General features: G+C 39.1%; 1 protein-coding gene across 1 annotated transcript in view; it reads right to left on the bottom strand.

Annotated features, from left to right (window-relative positions):
- LOC106964281 (cubilin-like) overlaps window positions 1-19,094 on the bottom strand; it is a gene marked incomplete at its 5' end in the record, with an annotated part of 55,953 nt that overhangs the window by 22,328 nt on the left and 14,531 nt on the right. Inside the window, 15 exons of the mRNA XM_015059693.1 lie at window positions 799-1,016; window positions 1,161-1,290; window positions 4,353-4,538; window positions 4,646-4,795; window positions 5,123-5,279; window positions 5,392-5,579; window positions 5,899-6,124; window positions 7,248-7,369; window positions 7,490-7,639; window positions 8,641-8,844; window positions 10,025-10,196; window positions 14,105-14,289; window positions 16,889-17,029; window positions 17,110-17,319; window positions 17,886-18,064. Of these exons, the coding sequence (XP_014915179.1) occupies window positions 799-1,016; window positions 1,161-1,290; window positions 4,353-4,538; window positions 4,646-4,795; window positions 5,123-5,279; window positions 5,392-5,579; window positions 5,899-6,124; window positions 7,248-7,369; window positions 7,490-7,639; window positions 8,641-8,844; window positions 10,025-10,196; window positions 14,105-14,289; window positions 16,889-17,029; window positions 17,110-17,319; window positions 17,886-18,064 (2,618 nt within the window). The remainder of the gene's footprint in view (window positions 1-798; window positions 1,017-1,160; window positions 1,291-4,352; window positions 4,539-4,645; window positions 4,796-5,122; window positions 5,280-5,391; window positions 5,580-5,898; window positions 6,125-7,247; window positions 7,370-7,489; window positions 7,640-8,640; window positions 8,845-10,024; window positions 10,197-14,104; window positions 14,290-16,888; window positions 17,030-17,109; window positions 17,320-17,885; window positions 18,065-19,094) is intronic.

Genomic DNA, 19,094 nt, shown 5'->3' with positions numbered 1-19,094 from the left:
GTAGCTTCTCTACATTGTCCCCTTATGAAATGTAGAACATAATTTAAGATCCTCATTCTCACCTTAGTAATCAAACTCCATCATACCTTAGATCTGATGGTTCCATGTTCCTAACAGAGCACTTTGCTCTCAGACTGCAGATTTACTGCAAGTTAGTGGTACCATCCCAACTGAATTGGGGTGTCAGTATCATGTTGCGAGGTTGTTTGGCTGTAAAAGCTACTGGTACATGTCATAAAATAGGTGACATCACAAGGAAGAAAACAATACGTAAAAATATTGAAGCAACATTTCAAGACATCAACCAGGAAGGAAAAGCTTGGGCAAAGGTTGGTTTTCCAAATGGACAACGCAAAAAGCCAAAGTGGTTACAGAGTGGATTAAGGACAACAAAGTCAATGTTTTGGTGTGGCCATCACAAGTTCTAATCTCAATCCTATTGAGAATTTGTGGGTAGATCTGAAAAAGTGTATGAGTGAGTTGGGCTACAAACCAGATAGACTTCGACTAGTTCTATCAAGAGGAAAGGGACAGAACTCCAGCCGATTATTGAGAGAAACTTGTGGTAGGAAACTGAAAAGGTTTGATCCAAGTCATACTAAAAAACAATGTTGCCAAATATCAAATGAAAAATTAGTTTATCTCTGTGATAATCCAACTACAACTTTGCTAGATTCCAGTGCACCATTGGCTACAATAATTGGTTGTTCTTGTCATTGTGCTTTTGATTTTGCGTGTTAACCCATTTATTTGATAGAAACATCCACATCATCATAACTAATCCTAAAGTTAACTTACCAAGTGTTTGACTGTAAGTGGCTCTCCAGCCAACACCACTAACCGTGGCATCTGTACGGAAGATGATGAACAAATTGTTTGTAGAGGAGCGTATGTCAGGTGGGAGCACTGTTCCACAGAACCTTCCCAGCAATGGTGCCAAGCTGTCAGGCCCGTCATACACGGCCACATAGTCATAGCGACATGAAGAAGAAGCTTCTAAGCTGAAAGTATTGAATCTACAAAGGGAAAAGACATGAAACATAACTAAATATGGTTTAAACTTACATTATACTGGCTTTAAACTGCTAGTGTAAGAAAACATTGTTTCATGTTTCAAGTAAATTATTATTTAACTTATATTTTATCACACGTAGTCTTACTTGAGATCCACAACTCTGTCTGCTTGGACGGTGATGTGGTAGGTACAGTTTATGTTGTGGTGGTAGTTGGTAATGGAGAGGGCCGGACTGCTCACTGTACCTGGGGTGCTATTGAAGAAACCGCCACATGCTGAACACACACACAAAGATTCAAACATCAAATGTCTAATATATTGACTTTTACTTTCATGAATATCAAAAATAATCCCACATCGTCTGTTTTTTCTTGCACATTCTGCTCTTTCTTCTCAAACCCCCAGTTTGTATTGAACCAGGTTCTGCTGGAAGTTTTTTCCTGTTAAAGGGTTTTTTTCCTCTCCACTGTTTCTACATGCATGCTTGGTAAGGGATTGCTGAAAAGTTAACAACACAACGCAAGCAATTGTCACTAAGTTCTCGTCCAGGAGGAGTGAATGCTGCAAGTCTTGCAGCATTCTGTTTGGGTGTCCTTAGAGGGGAAGTTTGGAAACACTTTATTTGAAGTGCATAAGACACCATCATAAACATGAAGAAGTCTTTATGAATGTTTATGACTGTTGTCATGAAGTGTCATTCGGTAAATAATGACACTTCATGACAGCGGTCATAGACATTCATAAAGACTCCATGTTTATAACGGGTGTTATGTCATGTTTATGACAGTCATGTCAGTCTTATGCACACCCCTTCAAATAAAGTGTTACCGAAAGTTTTTAATCCACTGTGAATAGTTATTTGAGCTGTACTGTTTGAGAACTAGTATCAGTTGGAATGTATATACGATTGCATTTTTTTGTAAAGTAACTTGAGAAGACATTTGTTGTAAACTGGTACATTGAATTGGATAAATGACAAAGGTTAAAGCATCAGTGTGTAATCAGAATCTAAAAATCTACCTCGATACCAGGCTGATTTTTTTTATTAGCAAAATCTCTTAAAATTATTGATACTATGTCATCTATGAAGGAAACAGATGCAGGGTTCTGCTGAAGCCCCTCTATACGTCTCCCTTTGTGAAAATTCATATTTCACAAAAGTACAAGGAAATACATCTCCAGACAAATTGTATCTTTCTTACATGACCTTCTCTGTTCGATATTACCCACACTGCTCCGATTTGGTCTCAATATTCCAGCTACAAGCAGACTGAAGAGGCAAGTGCACATTTTTCTTTCACCAAATTAGTCCATCTATTCTGAAATGGGTCGCTTCCTGTTGTGTTCTCACTAAGGAACAAAGCTGAAAATGGCAAAAGATAATCGAGAAGAAAGAAAATTGCCATTGTTCCTTCTTTAGAAGCTTCCAGCCTGGTAGTTTGATACCATCACCAAAAAAAATAAAAAAAAGTGTGATGCAATATTTACACAAAACTTTGCATTTATAAAAAAGGAACATGGTATGAAATTTTGCAGTAAATACAGTATCATAATATTTTGAAGAAATGTATATCATGTTGACCTTTGTAACATGGTGTCTTTACTCTAAGGCTTCACTGAAGCACAGATTTTTAATTATTGACAGATTTTTTCTCAGCATCATTCATTATTTTTTCCATATGTAGACTTACTTTCTCTGCTTAGGCTACTTTCATTATGCCATTATGTTATTACTGGATGTGAAAGCGCCAGAGTTTGGTGGAGTTTGGTCTCCCTTCCATAGGAAGTCCAGATTTTAAGAGTACTTAAAAATTGATCTGTTGAAATAACAAAATGCTATGTAAAACTCTGAAATGTTATTACAAGTGGCCCGAAGTAAAAAGATTGTGGAGCAGCACTAAGTACTGATCATTTTAACTGTAATATAGCTATGACTGCATTCTAATGTATTTGTAATCAGAAAATAATTGACTGCAATTATGTAATGTAGGTTGTTGATGTGTTAGAAGTATAGATGTTAGTTCACTGATGGGGACAGGGTGTGTCTGTGAACCAAGAGAAAACAGGAACTAAGAAGGAGCCAATGTTGATCACTGGGCCTTTAGGAAGCACATGGCAAAGCATAAATTACGAAAAAGGAACTCAAAATGCTGAGAGAAAAGGTGTGTGCATGCTATGGCATGGAAGGTGACCTTTGACAAGCCTAGGGTTAGGAGCAGAGCCTAAACCTCCGTCTAAGGCAGCCCTGACGGCCAACTCAAGGCAAAGATGAAAACTAGTCTGTCTGGCAAGTCATCACTTGGGAACAGGAGGAATCAGAGAACCCCTCTGAGGACTCCTGCCGGCCTCCAGCTGCCTGCTCCATCCTACACACTCCCTGCTGGGCCTCACTCATCATCACATCAACTGCCTGTATGTGTTGGAGTTCAGTTACCATTCTCTGTCCCTCAAAGTCTCCTATTTAGCGCTATCAGCTTCAGAGTTAGGGAGAGGTATTTAGGTAGAATTGATTATATATTATATGCATTTGATTCAATATCACCTGATTTCTGCTGCTGGATCAAGCTGTAACTGACCCCTACAAAATATGCCTTACTAATACATATCAAGCATAAAGAAAAATCTACATTTGGGGACATTGTACTTTCGGAGTCATGATTATTTATGTGTTCTCCAACAGAACCCTTGGGATTCACATGAGTCACTAAAATTAATCCGGTTCAGAAACAAATGCACGTTGCAACAAAGAGGGAGAGCAGCCATTAACAGGTGTGCTCTGTCAAACTTAGTTGGTTCCAAGTTTAAATAAAAAGTGAAATGTGACAGCACTAAAGTTCTAATATCATTTTAGACCAGGGGTCTCCAAGTTCAGTCACCAAGAGTCACTGTACTCCAGTTTTAAGATGCATCCTTGCTCTGACACAGCTGATCTGGTGGTTGAATAACCTACTCAGCATGCCATCAAGTTTAAAGGTGTGGTGATTGATTTGATTTCAGGTATACTGGAGCAGGGAGTGACCTAAAAGCAGGACAATAGTTATTGAAAACTATTGTATAGAATGCTGCTCTAAACTGTATTACGCCTTGTCTGATCTAAAATGTAAAGCTTTGCAGATTTGAAAGTTGTAAATTGGAAAATTTTCTGAGTTAACATTAATTATCCTAACTGTCAGATCAAATCTATTGTTGTGCAAAGGTTAAAGTATCATTAGCTTGTCAGCACATAGTTATAGGTTTAATGTTGAATAACTTCTGGTCTCAAAATTGAGATGTGAAATCTGGTACCAGTACTAGTATCTGTATGTTAGGCACAGTATCTGTATGTTGTTTTACTTACGTATGGCACTGTATTCTCCCATGAAGCCACGGCTGGTAATCAGAGAGTCAGAGTAGAAGTGAAGTAACATAGGACCAAAAGTGGAAAAAGGGCCTGGAATGTTGGTACCACATAAAGTGGCCATTGCAGTGCTACTAGAAACTGGGCTGTAGATCTTGAGACCATCATACATACAGGTGGAGTGTGCTAAACAAAAGATAAAAGAAACCTTTGGTACAACATCCAACAAGGAAGACATGGTTTATCCTCAAGGTTATTCATTTCTGTTCCCATGTAGCAGTGTGAACACATACCCTCTACCTGGAAGACCTGAAAGCTGAGAACAATCACTGTCTGCTGTCCAGCATTGATAGTGTAGTTGCAGTTAGCGAGGTCTGGGTAGTCAGCTGGGAAATTCGGAGAAACCACTCGACCCTTGGAAGCATCAAAACTTGCACCACACCCTCAGGAGCAAAAGACATCAAACTTTAGATCATTTTGTTGGAATTTTTGTCTTTTTAAAAACAGAAAAGAGCTCGAGACATTCATGATTTGCACTGCTTTTGTGATGCAAATTGTATGACATGACTGATAACGCTGGTGCAAATATCAGAATTAATAGGCAGGATATTGTTCGCAAAACTATATTGCTTACATAGAGCCTTTATTAATATGACTTTTGCTCACCTACTAAGAGGGTTACCTGTCAACTGTAGAGGAGAACTGCTACCATGTTGGCAGGTGTTACAATAACACAAATAGGTTGAGATGAATACACTTGAGATTCTTACGGGTGCTGAAGGACATGGAGAAACCTACACCAGAGGTAGCAGTGGCTTGGAATCGACTTGTGATAAGATTATATGGCGCGACAACGGGTTCTGGTGCCAAAGAACCGCAGCCTGTCACAAGCAGATCCTCAGAATTCTGGGTACTGCCTGACCAAACCTACGGAGAAACGCACAAGTCACTATCAATCCTTTCCTCTTTTGTCTGGCTCATGTCTTACTTTACCCTGAAATAATAGTTGATCTGAAAAAGTGTCAATTCCTGATTGTACCTTGATATAGCTGGTCTGGCAGCTGCCAGTGCTGTCTGGGATCTCAAAGTTTTCACCAAAGCTCATCTCCAGATGGTTTCCCTCATGGGCAATGATCTGCCAAAAACACTCTGTATTTGCTGGGAAGTTCTGGGGGTAATTTGGTGACTTAATTGTTCCTGTATCAGCGTGGATCACCCCTCCACAGCCTAGTTGAAGATAAAAATATTACTATACACACTATTTTGAAAATCATCACATAAAAGCAGAAAATAGAGTCTTAAAACTCATAGGTAAGACAACATTTGCAAACATTAAAAAACTGCTTGTATATTGGTAGAAAGGATATATTATGTAAAATAATTTATATGTCAACTGTTTAAAAGCTGAATAATTATAGGCCTGTCTTGTGCTGACAAATTTATATCAGACACAAACACAATGTGCCTGGCATAGTGTTTGTGGAATATCTCTCTCGATATTCCACAAACACTATGCCAGATATTTATTTATTTAACAAAAACTTACCAGAAGAGTCGGCAGACCAGGAGGCAAAAAATCCACCCTTTGAAATACTGTGGTCTGCCAGGAAAACTACAGCCAGTTTGTTCGAGCCTGACTGGATGGCTCCAGGACTGGTGGTTCCACAATACTGGCCAATAATTGGAGATCCAGGTGATCCTCCATTAAAAATTGTGACAGAATCCCAGCTGCATGTGGCGTGTGATTCTAGGTTGAAGTAGCTGAAGCTCAACTATAGGAACACGGGAGAAAGACAACAAAGTACAGAAGGCTACAGAACACTTAAGGCTTCCTGTATTAACCTCACAAATCATCTACAGGAAAAAGCAAAGCAGTTATTTACTTACACTGTTTTTTTATTCTGGGGTTGGTCTACACATTTTACACTAAAACACAGATGTTCACCCTGAACAGTGATGAATGGACATTCTCATTTCATTTAGTCTTCATAAAGTGGTTTGAACAAATGTCAGAACTTTCTGATATCTGGAAGCTGGACCCAGTGATGAACCAGACCTGTAGTGTAACCTTAACATACATCCACAGGTGTGTCTCCACTTAACTTGGATTGAATTAACCAGAATATTAATAACCATGATTTCATTTGTATAAAGTAGCTATTTATCATTTAATTATGTCTTTATATATATGAATCATTTGTACCATGTAGTGAACCATGTGCATTGGGTCAGATTAGGGGTCTGTATTGTCAAACAGGGTTGGCTTGTCAGACTATGACGTCCTCCTGAAGAGGTTTTCTTTTAAGGCCAAATGCTGTGAAGCCACCTTGCTCACAATAAAATATGGTTAACTTTTTTGTCGAACAGCTTTTTAATAATTTTTTACCATTTACTCTGGAGATAGAAGAATTCTTTATGAAAAAAAATATATATAATGTTAGTGTTCCAATATGTCCCAGATTTGACAGTATGTGTTTCTCCAACCAATGTTCCATGAATTTGCTGTCAACCTCTTTACAGTCCTGGAAGACCCGAGGTTCAGTTTGAACAGACAGACAGCCAACCACTGCTCTTTTTTTAAGGACTTTTTGGCTCCATTGATCTTTATTTCACAGTAGTATGACAGTAAAGTGGGTTATGAGAGAGGGGAGAAGACATGGTGCAAAGGTCAACAGACAGGGACTCGAACCCTTGACGGCCGCGTCGAGGACTGGCCTCTGTTCATGGGTTGCATCCTAAACCCACTGTTCCACCGCTGCGTCCCGCCAACTACTACTCTTGATGCTAGCTAAGACATTTTTAAATAGTACGATACTGTTTCTGAGCAACTTTAATTCAAACTGGCTAGCTCTCCTTTTTGTTCTATCACGGCAACTGAATGCGTTAAGGACTCACCGTGATAGTGTGGCCAATGGGAGCTTCCAGTAGCCAAGCACAGCGACTCGGGCTGGGATACATGTTGGGGTAATTGGGGCTGGATAACACCCCACCATCACCTGTTTGCCAGCCTCCACATTCTGCAGAAACATTAACTCTAAGGTCACAGAGTTGATGCGTTATGGTTGAAAATGCCATAGGTCATGCTAAAAAACAAACAACTGTGTTACATAAAATGACTTAACCCATCACTGTCTTACCAGAGAATGAGTACTTGGCCTTGAAACCCAAATCCCCCTGTGAAGAGTCAGTCTGGAAATGAACCCACAGCTCTGGTGTGAACACCACGATTGGGATCTGGGGTGGCGTTTGTCCACAAAATCTCCCCAACAGCTCCCCATCCCAGTCACCTTGACAAGGGATGGACCAAAAGACAAACAAACAAGCAAAGAAAACAACAGAAAATAAGAACTCTACAACCCCTGTATACTATATGTTAACAACAACACAAGAAAGTTGAAAGTTTTCAATTTTTGTCACTGTTTGCCATCGTTTATTGCTCTCCGTGTGTCTAGCCCGTAACACGCTGCTGTGAACGAGGCAACCCCCAATGGAAGAGATAGTTTTAGGGGAAAATAGGTAGGTTCATTAATCTGCATTATGTAATATTAATGCATTAAAATGTTCAGAGTAATTACTTGTGTTAATCAGTTAATGTTGACAGCCCTAATTAGAAGGAAACCTTAAAAAGGACTAAAAATCTCTTATTTGCTCGGATCAATTTATTTCTGAACCTGTTTGATTTTAACAGTTTGTATGTGAAGCAATCCATATGCCTGGGGGTAAAGTCTACCAACCAACAACCTATTTAGTGACAGATGTTACCCACGAATGAAGGAAATAAAGACAAAAAGGCAGTTAAATGGGTTCATTAAGATTGCATCTCTTTCATTAAATAGGCATTGCTTGATACGTAATGTGGCCAAATGAAGCACTGGTTAACAAGAAAAAATTTGGTTGCTTCCACTTTACCTCCAAGAATTCTGATGTCCATTTAGGCCACCAAAGCTAACCATTTCTGGGATTACGCAATCACTATTGCCTTTTGGTGTACGTTGTCAAACATCACAATATCCAGTTTGTTCGCCTTTGCTGTCTTTACTCTTTTTGGGTCATTCTCAAAAACCTTCAAACCTGCCTTTGACTTTGAAACTATATTTTTCCTATCAGTATCTTTCATCTTATGAGGGTAACTTTGACTTTTGGAGGCATTACAGTAAACCTCTTCAGGAAAAGGGTGAATCTCAAGCCCCTTATTAAAGATCCATTGCAATCTAAACTCAGTTTACCATAAAAAAAAAAAACCCTAAATGTTATGGTAGAACCCTGTAGTCATTTTGGGAGGACTTACCCAGGCGGAACTGAAGGTAGTCTAGTTCACAAGTCTGATGGTTTTCCAGGTGCAAGTCTTCAATGAGAACCACAATTGAAGAGTTGATGTGAATGGGATTCTGAATCAACCACTCGCAGTTCAAGTTGTTACTGTAATTGGACACCTGGAAACCAGGTGATGTGAAGTTGCCTCCAGCTGGGTCATTCAGAATTCCTCCACACTCTGATGAAACATGAACACGTAAAGAGAGGCAAAGTCATCCTTCACGTTTCAAAGAAAGCACCCGATTTCTAGTGACTATAGAGTCACTATTTCCTTTCAAGCTTAATGAATCAACATGCCAATACAAATTGTAATTTGTTCACATGTATTCTCCTGGATCCGTTTCTGACCTGAGCAAAACTGATAGTAATGTTGACAGCTTTATGTGGGGGAACAGTATTCACTGTACCCAGACTGCACATCTTAGTTTTCCAAACCTCATGTATAGCTGTAAACATGCAGATCTGCTTTCTCTGGAGGTCTCCAGCTCTATATTATTAATTAACTCCAAGTGACTATTTCTACTGTATTCCTGCAGAAAACCAATCAAGACATGAAAACACATACAGTGTAGATTCACCTATTAATGTGCTTTTCTGTGGAACACAGTGCCAAATTATTTGCGGAAAATGTGCCTATTTTAGGAATTTTTGTAATGTTTATCAACATTTTCCAAAAGAAAATACAGCTCAGGAAGCTGAAGTAAATTCAACAGTTTTCTGTTTCTGAGATCAAGAAATGGCATATCCATAGGCATAGGATGATGGTAGCATTGTGTCCTTTATCAAGTCACTTGATCTGCTTCGCCTACTAGAGGTGACCTCTGGTGGTCAGAGGGTCACCAGCGGTCACAACTAGCACCACTGCATGGTAGCTTTGCTCTGTCAGGCTGCCCAGCACAGCTGTTGCTTCTTTCCAGTAGTTTGCCATCATCAGCGTGTGAATGTAGTGTGAAGTGCTTTGGGGTCCCCTGGACTTCATAAAGCACTATACAGATACAGACCATTTGCCAAGCAGTCAATGAGGAATTTGCACCATTTACATTCCTTGCCTTTGATTGACTGTACCCTGAAGAACAGAGATAAGGAAAACTGCAGATATAAGGTTTACACTCTGTATTGGTGAATATTAATGTATATCTGGTCTTTGAACAATTAAAAAACGCAGTTATAAGCGAATCTAGAAAGGGTCTAAAGTATTCACGGATTTCAGCTATTCATGAGTGACGGTGGTCCCTAACTCCCGTAAACACCAGGGGTCCACTGTTCTGTGTTAAAAGGATTGAAATTTGAACTGGATAATGGGTAAAAAATTGTGAATAGTTTTTCAACTTGTAGGTTTTTTTCGGAAAATAACTCACCTGCAGGCTCATCAGAGGAGTAAGTAACCATAAAGCCACCACTGGAAACGGAAGCATCGGTGCGAAATACAATAGCCATGGTGTTGCCAGAAGAGTGAACCTGAGTGCCTGGTGCGACTGCACCACAGAATCGATGGAGGCGAGGAGCATCAGCAGCCAACCCATTAAATATCTGTAAGAGATAGGACTCTGATAAAGAAGACATTTATTTTCTAGTACTTGAGTGAAACAAACATTTTTGCTGCACAAACCAGCACAAATATAGTACAAACCTTTGACACCAATTTTGTCTGATTAGAAGGTCTTCAGTTATTGTCGTTTTTAGGTGTGGACCAAGTCTTTACCACAGGAAATAATTAGAGAGAATGAGGCTTTCCTCTTGAATCAAAAGCAGAGTACAAAAGGCAAAGCACTCGATTTATGCCTCGATTTATCTCATCATTGCAAGTTTTACTTACAATGATGAGATATGAACCAAAACTGAAACAAACATTCAGTACCAGTACTATTTTCTCCATTGTATGGCCAGGACTTGAGATGAGGAATTCTATCCCTACAGGTTGTTCAGTTCTAATTTTGGATAGTTTCAGTCAGTAAAGTCAATGTTTTGACAAATTACTCCATTAGCTCAACAGAGGTCATGTGATTATGTACCCTGTAAACATGATGCAGATGAGAGGTGTGGCTTGTGCAGTAATTACTTGATCAATGTGCATAATTCATAAGAAGTATGTAGATGCCCCCATAATTCTTATGAATTTAGCACTGAAACACAAAGTTGTTGGTCACCATACTCAACATATCTGATTCTGTTGATTACTTAGATCAGACCAATATAGGATGATAATGTGGTACCACTGTGTCCAATTAATACTTTTATCTAACCCACTTAGAGGTTCTATGGGTTTATGACTAATCCACAAAATCAATCAGGTGTTTAATATAGGTAGGTCTACTTAAATCTCCTTTCCATGTAGGGTTGTGTAATTTTATCGATTCTACGATATTTATCGATACATTAAATCCTATTTTGAGTTTTATGTCAGATACACATGAATTAAATGACAGCTATCAAACATGACATTTTTTTACCCAGTTGCACATGGACATCAAAAATCACATGTAATCAAACAACCAGTTACAATTAATTAAATAATGAAATGAAATAGATAAATTACATTATCTAATAGGGAATAAGACAAAAAAGGTTCCTTTTTTGCAGGGTTTCCTGCAGTGTATTATAAGCGTGTGGCTCTGTCTTCCCTGTAAAGTTTATGTATGTGTTTGTTGGCCGGAGCGTCAGCGGTTAACGAACTAGCGCTAACCTCATCATGCAGGTTCAGCCAAGTGAGGAGCTTTCGCACTTGCCTTGTAGTCACACATCACGCTGGTTTTATATTTTTAGTATTATTTTTCTGGTTACATGAAGCAGCAAACCGTATCAAATGCTTTGTCCACTTAGAGTTAATGAACGCGGCCTTGCAGAGATCTGAAAAATCCGTCCCTTAAAGCTCGGACAACAAAACAGTTTCTGTGATGCTTATTACAAACTCAACAGACATGAAATGGAAGAGCTACTAACGCCACATTAACAGCATTTTGTTGCGCGTCTCTGGGCAGTGCAGCGGATTTAACTCATCATGCAGAGTCGGTCCAAGGCTGTCTGAGGCCTTGAGCAGGATTTGACTTAGAGGCCCCTCTTGCTGCTAAAAACATCAGCACCTCTAACAGCTTTTGTGTTAGATTTAATCTGGGAGACGGGGACTAGTTTAGTTAGCCAACCTAAAAAGCAATAAGTTATAATTGCAGTTTACTAATTTATATTTGTGAACAAACAGAGCTCAAACTCAAAGATTAAACTCACAGCATCAGAGTGTAGCTATGGTAACAAAACAATTTAAATATGAATATTGTTCTTTGAACTTTTACATAATAAACTTACCAGCTCCTTAAAACCTTATATTTACAATGTTAACATTTAAATATTTTAATGTATGTATGCTGAAACCATTAAATCAAATTTAGCAGCATTGATCATCTCAGTAAACAAATGTTACATTTACGCATCTGTGGCCTGTGTTAAAATATTAGCCTATATGGGGCCCCTGCAGCCCTGGGGGGCCTGATGGAGCTGCTGACTTAATTTGGATTAAACAAAAGTGCAAATAATTGATATTCATTTTAATTGTATTTTTTGATTTGTTGTTTTTAAGATTAGTTGTGGGTTTAAATCACTGGAGACGTTTCCTGTAATGTATAATTACCCAGTAATATTTTTACATTTCCTGTCAACTTAACATCTCTTAATACAAAAACACAGTGAACCGCCAATGGACCGCCTCAGCACCCTGACTGCCGGGCTCAGCAAGATTTATAGGGGAAACCCTGTTCTGCATAACCAAATACACAAAGCCACACGATTCATCTTTAAACAAAGCAAATGTATAACAAAAACAACATTTATTACACCATCAGTTCAATTAATTCAATCCAAGTCTGTGAAACAGTCACAAAATGTCACCAAAATCACTCTGTCCCTATAAAATGCCGTATGAGTCTCTAACACAGACAAAAGTCTCATCCCCATTCATTTATTTATTCAGCCTAGTGTTAGTTCACACACACACACATTTCAACCCATCATTCAGAATAGTATGTCTGTACACTTTGTATGTGATATTTTAGTATGTGCAATTTTAGTCTTGTGTGTGCGAGAGAGACAAAAAAAATGCATGCACATGCAATCTTTTATTACTTTATATGTGCAATCTTAGTCTTTAATTTTTGCGTGTGAGAAAAGAAAATTGTATGTAGTGTTGTGATATTTTACTAGTGTACATGCGCAATTTTAATATTTTGTGTATGTGTATGAGTCTTTACTAATGTGTGAGAGACAAAACATAGTTTTTGTCCTAAACGGCCCCTCATAGCTACGCGCTACTGGTAGTAATGTTTCATAGATGTAGCTTTGCTTCTGCTCCACCTGCAGTGACCTCTCACACCAAACGTCTGATAAAGCTGCAGCATGCAACTAAAACAAACAAAAAAAAGATTTTTGATATGTATTAAAAATTTAACTATGTACTAACATAAGACAGATAATTTCTGAAAAAAACAGATCTCTGCCTCCTCTATTGTTCTGCAGAATTATTCAGCTCAGTCTGAAACAGCCAATCAGAGCCTGCGTTACTCAGCGAGCCATGGTCTGAGGAAGTTTTGATTTAGTAACTCAGGATTGATGGAACCTGCATTTGACTCTGAATGAATGTTTCCTTTTTTCTTGACATTTTTTGATATAGGCAGTGTTGTGAGATTTATTTGACTCGTGTATAATTCATGGTACTGAGGCCTTACTTTTAAATATTATTTTACTGACTGCAGGTTTTTCAGTTGTTCTTTTGAACAAATAGCTGTACTATTGTGCCTGCAAGTATTTTGCATGTTTTATATCTAAATTAGGTGAATTGCCAGATCATTTTTCCATTTTGCCAGATCACATAGTATCATTTATAGTATGTGATCCAGCCAATCATTATTTATAGTATACATATATATATCTATCTAAAGTGTTAATTTTTTGCTTTAGATATAAATTTTATACCTAAAGCGAAAACTTAACAGCCAATCCAGGTGATCAGCAACGATCGGTGATCAGCCTCATGCATGATCAGAATCGGCAGCTATCGGTCCGTCCGCCGTCGGTCCTCAGTCTCTTGTTCATCTCTGATACACTTGACAACTACAGAGTCATCTGAGTATTTCTGTAGATGACAGAAGTCAGACTTGTGCTGAAAGTCTGAAGTGTACAGCGTGAAAAGGAATGGTCAGAGTATAGTCCCCTGTGGTGCTCCTGTGTTGCTGACCGCAATCTATCACCTCACTGTCTATCACTGTTAATAGACAGTGAGGAGTTCAGTGTCTTCCCAAATAAATATATGATGTATGTCAAATTGGAACTGGAATTAAACTTGCTAACTTCCAATTGCCAGTCTCTTTCCTTTAGATTAACTGAGAATTAAAAATGTGAAAACTTACAGTACAGAAAACAGGCAAGATCCAAATGAGAGGAAAGGAACTCACATCAACGTAGTCAAACACACAGGAAGTGCCAGAACCTTCCAGGCGCAGGTCATTAATGATGAGTGTAACCCTGCGGTTTGGTGCGACTACCAATTCCCAGCGACACACTCTGCTGTGAGGATATAAGTTTGGGTAATTGGGTGAAGTGATAGTACCAGATGGAGCGTTCAACTCTCCTCCACACACTAGAAAAAAGGAAAAACAAATGGACACCTATTGTGAGATCAAATAATTCAACAAAATTTATTTTGATTGTCAGAAGTCAAATCTTTTTTGTCCAAGTTTATTTAATATCAGTTACTTCATATACAGCCCATTTTCCTAGACATACCAATCACTAGAACATTTCACACTAGGGCTGTATTCACCCAGTCACACTTGCAAATGTGCACACATTCATACACTGATACACTAATCTATAGACAACTTGAGTTAATGTATTTAGAAATGGCTCTCAGATGAAGCAGACTGAAGTTTTATAGCTCTTTTCCAGTTCGGGTGTTCACTGCCTTCTTTTCCACTCAGTGTTTTATGCTAAAGCCACATTCACCCACTCATACTCACATTTATACACTGATCAGTAGGTGCATTGGGGTTAAAGCTGCAGTATGTAACTGTTACAAAAGCTGTTTTTTTCCATATTTATAAAAACTGACACCATATCATGATAGCATGTTATGAGACATGTAAAAAAAAATCAATTCCTCCACCTCCTCCTGGTTTTACAATTAGGACTGCAAAAATGTACCACTCTGAGTCACAATCAATCAATTAGAGCAAGGAGGAGTGTCTTTGCACCGTCAATCCTCCTCCAGCATACTGCTCAGTGTGTTAATGATGGAAAAATCATTAACATACTGACAACTGTTTATCCAACGTCATTGGTGGCCATGCTAAGATCACCTTAGTATTTGTGGCAGGCTAGGTCGTGTTGAGCAAGCTGTTGCTTAGCAAAGAACAAGCAGGAGGGAGAGAGCATGAGAGTGATTGACAGCATTTACAGCAATCCTTCTGAGTGAGTGGCGTATTTCTGCTGTTAGTACTGGGACCACTGGGAGAAGGCAGAAGAGCCCAATTTTTTCACATGTGATCTGTCTCATATTACGCTGTCACAAACTTACGTACTGCAGCTTTATTTACCCTTGCACAGGTTCACTTCAACTCCTTCTTTCCTTCCTCCCTCCCTCCCTCATCTGGAATCGGGTTGCAAGGGTAGCCACCTAAGTAGGGAGGCCCAGACAATCCTCTCCCCAGCCACTTAGGCCAGCTCCTCTGGGCGTTCCCAGGCCAGCCAAGAACCATAGTGCCTCCATTGTGCCCTCGGTCTTCCTCTGGGCCTCCTCCTGGTGAAATGTGCCCAGAACACCTCACCAGGGAGATGTTGAGGAGGCATTCTAACTAGATGCCTGAGCTACCTCAACTGGCTCTTCTCGACATGGAGAAGCAGTAGTTTTGGAGAACTCAAAGGTTTCTATACTCAAATAAATAAGTAAAAGAAATAACGCACGGAGACGTAGTTCTTCTGCTTGGCCTCAGGCGAGCTCGGATATTTAATACACACTCTGCCACGGATTCCTCGTTACAGTTTCAACAGTTCAATACTCAAAAATATTCCAAAATTCTCTCCGTATTCTTAACATCACCCTTTTTTATACAATGTCATCTTCACTGGTGTAAGTTGGAAAGTTTCGACCAATGGGGTTGCTACCCTTGACTTACGTAAGGATTCTGGCAAGCCTTATACTAAGTGTGTGTTGGATGTCCTTTAGAAATATTCGGGACCTCATCTGCTCCATCTCAGAATTGCAGAGAAAGCCAATTCATCTCAAATTGTTGTTCTTATCGGTCCAAACAGCTTTCCTTCCCAAGCCATATTTGGTTCCATTTGCGCTTTGCACGCAAATGGAAGGAAGGGAGTCAGGTCTGTTTGACCTAGAGAGGTGTCAAAATCCTTTTGCAAAAACAACTCCTTAAATAGTATTTCTGTTCTTACAGTAGCTCTACTCTGAGTCCCTCCTGGATGACTGAGCTTCTCACCGTATCTCTAAGGGAGAGCCCAGACACCCTCCGGAGAAAACTCTTGTTCTGTCATGATCCAAAGCTCATGACCATAGATGAGGGTAGGAATGTAGATCGACCGGTAAATTGAGAGCTTTCCTTTTTGACTCAGCTCTCTCTTCACCATGACAGACCGGTACAGCGCCTGCTTCACTGCAGAGACTGCACCAGTCTGCCCGTCAATCTTCCACTCCATTTTTCCCACATTTTCCACACTTGGGGCAGGACATCTTCCTCAACCCGGAGCAGGCACTCTACCCTTCTCTGGGCACTCTGGAGGTGTCCAGTACCTCCTGTACTGGACACTCTCCAGTACCTCCACACTGGAGGTACTGGAGGTCCAGTACCTCCAGTACTCTCCAGTACTGGAGAACCTGTACTGGATTGTACTCCAGTACTCCAGGAAGTGCTCCCTGGAGTACTCTACCCTGCTCCTCAACCCGGAGCAGGGTAGAGTGCAGGTGTGAATGTGACTAGTCACATTCACACCATGAAGTAGGAGGAAGCTGGAATCGAACCTACAACCTTCCAATCACAGGACAACTACTCTACCCACAGAGCCACAGACACCCACAGTACTGTTTAAAAAGCCCATCTAGGGACAAGTGCTGCAAATTAGCTTACGCCATCAGCACCATGATACAAGCATGAGACTGCTGTTTTATTCAGTTTGCCTATGTGTGTCTGCCCCATTAAATAAAACCCTAAAGAATAAAGTGGTCCTACCTTCAACACTGGCTTCAAAAAACAGGCTGAATCCAGCTGCATTTCCACTGTTGTCACTCACAAATTTGACATAAGCAAAACTGTCTGATGTATCAACTGAAGCTGGAATATTGTTTCCACAATGTTGCCCCAGCAGACGTCCTGTGGAAATTATAAACTTGAATCTAAAGAATTCATACAATTTACATGAGTTCCAAATAGAATTAGATTTTTGTCCTCACCTGAAGCATTGTATTCTCTTATCTCCACATAGTCAGCAGCACATCCTGCACTGTCCTGCAGGCTCAGGTTCTTGTAGCTCAAGGTAAGGTAGTGTCCCGTGGGCCCTTCTAGGTACCATTCACAGTTGGAGTTTTTAGGATAGTTAGAACTAGGGAAGCCTGGACTATGGATTTCCCCTGTTTGACCTATGTAGGTGCCTCCACATGATGCTGGATTTAGAGATGGGAAATGCAAAATGAAAGTGAGCTCTCAAGTGTTGTTTAATTTTCGATAAAAATCATTATATCTTCTTTAGATCAATGCATATCTGGTTTGAATGTAAAAATAATGGACGTTTTCCGTCCTACCACCCCAACCTTTGTCTAGTATCCCTTAAATGATAAAGACAGTAGTAAGTAGTCTAAAATAGCTAGCTACCTGTCCACCACTTACAAACTACAATCAGCTGCTCAGAATCTGATAGGCCTACCTATGTTGACATTGAAACAAAGGCGAAATATATATATATATATATATATATATATATATATATATATATATATACACATATATATATTAGAGGAAATATACACACACATATATATAGGTCATGTCACATGACCTAGTGCAAGATTAAAGGTAACTGTACTTTTTCTTTCTCTCACTGAATCATTTTTGTGTCTGTTGAGTTTTTGTTTGTCCTCTATGCTGAAGTTGTTTAATGCAACACTCATGGTTACTGGAACAACTGCATTTTGGTTGGTGAACATTAGTTTTTCAGAACTTATCGACTAACCTATGGAATATTTTGCTTTGAATCCTCTGTGTGTTACACTCCTGTCAGTCCGAAACCTGAGCAACATGGAAGAGCCTTTTGAATGTTGTGTAGATGGTCTAGTGTTTCCACACAGCCGAGAAATTAGGTCTGAATTCAATGATGAGCCATCTCGAAGTTCCAAATAATCAAAGCTACAGCTGTAGAAAAACACAAAGAAAAAAGCCAATATAAAATCACATACAAACAAAGATATATATATATATATACAAGTGCTGCCTTGTTAGTTTGCCTGGCCCATGTACCAAACACATATAGCGTTGTTTTATACCTAAACCAGTGACATGCAGTCAGGGAAGGCAGGTGAGGCAGAGCCATGGAAGAATAATATATAATGATATGACAATTTATATTGCTACTTTTACCCTGTGGTTTGTACTATGAAGAATTTATTTTTCATTTAGCTAAACCAATTTTGAATATTGTTTCTTCAAAATCGCTGAATTTTCGCATTTTCCTATTTAAATGCTCGGAAGCGAAGCTGGTGAGGCAGCAGGAAGCTGAGCCTCACCTTGGATTGCGCCACTTGATGAGAGCATGCTCCTCCTGTCTGTACCTCACCTATGAAATGGTTAAATATTTAATATATGAACTGATTTTCCATAATTTAGCTTATGTATATAACATACAGTGTATTTTGTAACCAACTACGTGTATTGTTAAGAAAATAAATGTAAAATATGCTAGCTTTAAAACTTAACCACATGTACAATATTATATAAAATTAACAGCATTTTAAAATAAGAAAATTTGGTTGTAAATTGCCTCCATGGTCCAGTGGGCATTTCATTTGTACAATGTTTATATTAAATATAACACAATAAGTTGAATTAAAATAGTTTAGTTTTTAGTTCTCTATTATAGAGAACTAAAAACTAAACTATTTTACACACACTTCTTAACCTCTCTGTGGACTGAGCAGGCATCCACAGGGGGTTGTGGCTGTTTGTGTGAGTTTAACCTTTTGACCATCTTGATAAGATTTAAACAGCTAGTGTAAAACTGAATGCAACATAGAATATCTGTAAAACACATAATCTAATTTGTAATCTCTCCTAGTTATTAACATCATGTCTTGATTGAAACAGCCTAATTATAGTTTTCAGATTAATAACTTATTCCAGAGGTTCCCAAATAACTTCTGGTTATGTGGGGCACGCCCCCTAGGGG

This window comes from Poecilia latipinna, unplaced genomic scaffold (genome assembly GCF_001443285.1).
Source record: "Poecilia latipinna isolate Pla-1442-1.1 unplaced genomic scaffold, P_latipinna-1.0 Scaffold1650, whole genome shotgun sequence".
NCBI lineage: Eukaryota > Metazoa > Chordata > Actinopteri > Cyprinodontiformes > Poeciliidae > Poecilia > Poecilia latipinna.
Note: the sequence above shows the minus strand (reverse complement) of the source record. Positions and strands in the feature narration are given on the sequence as shown.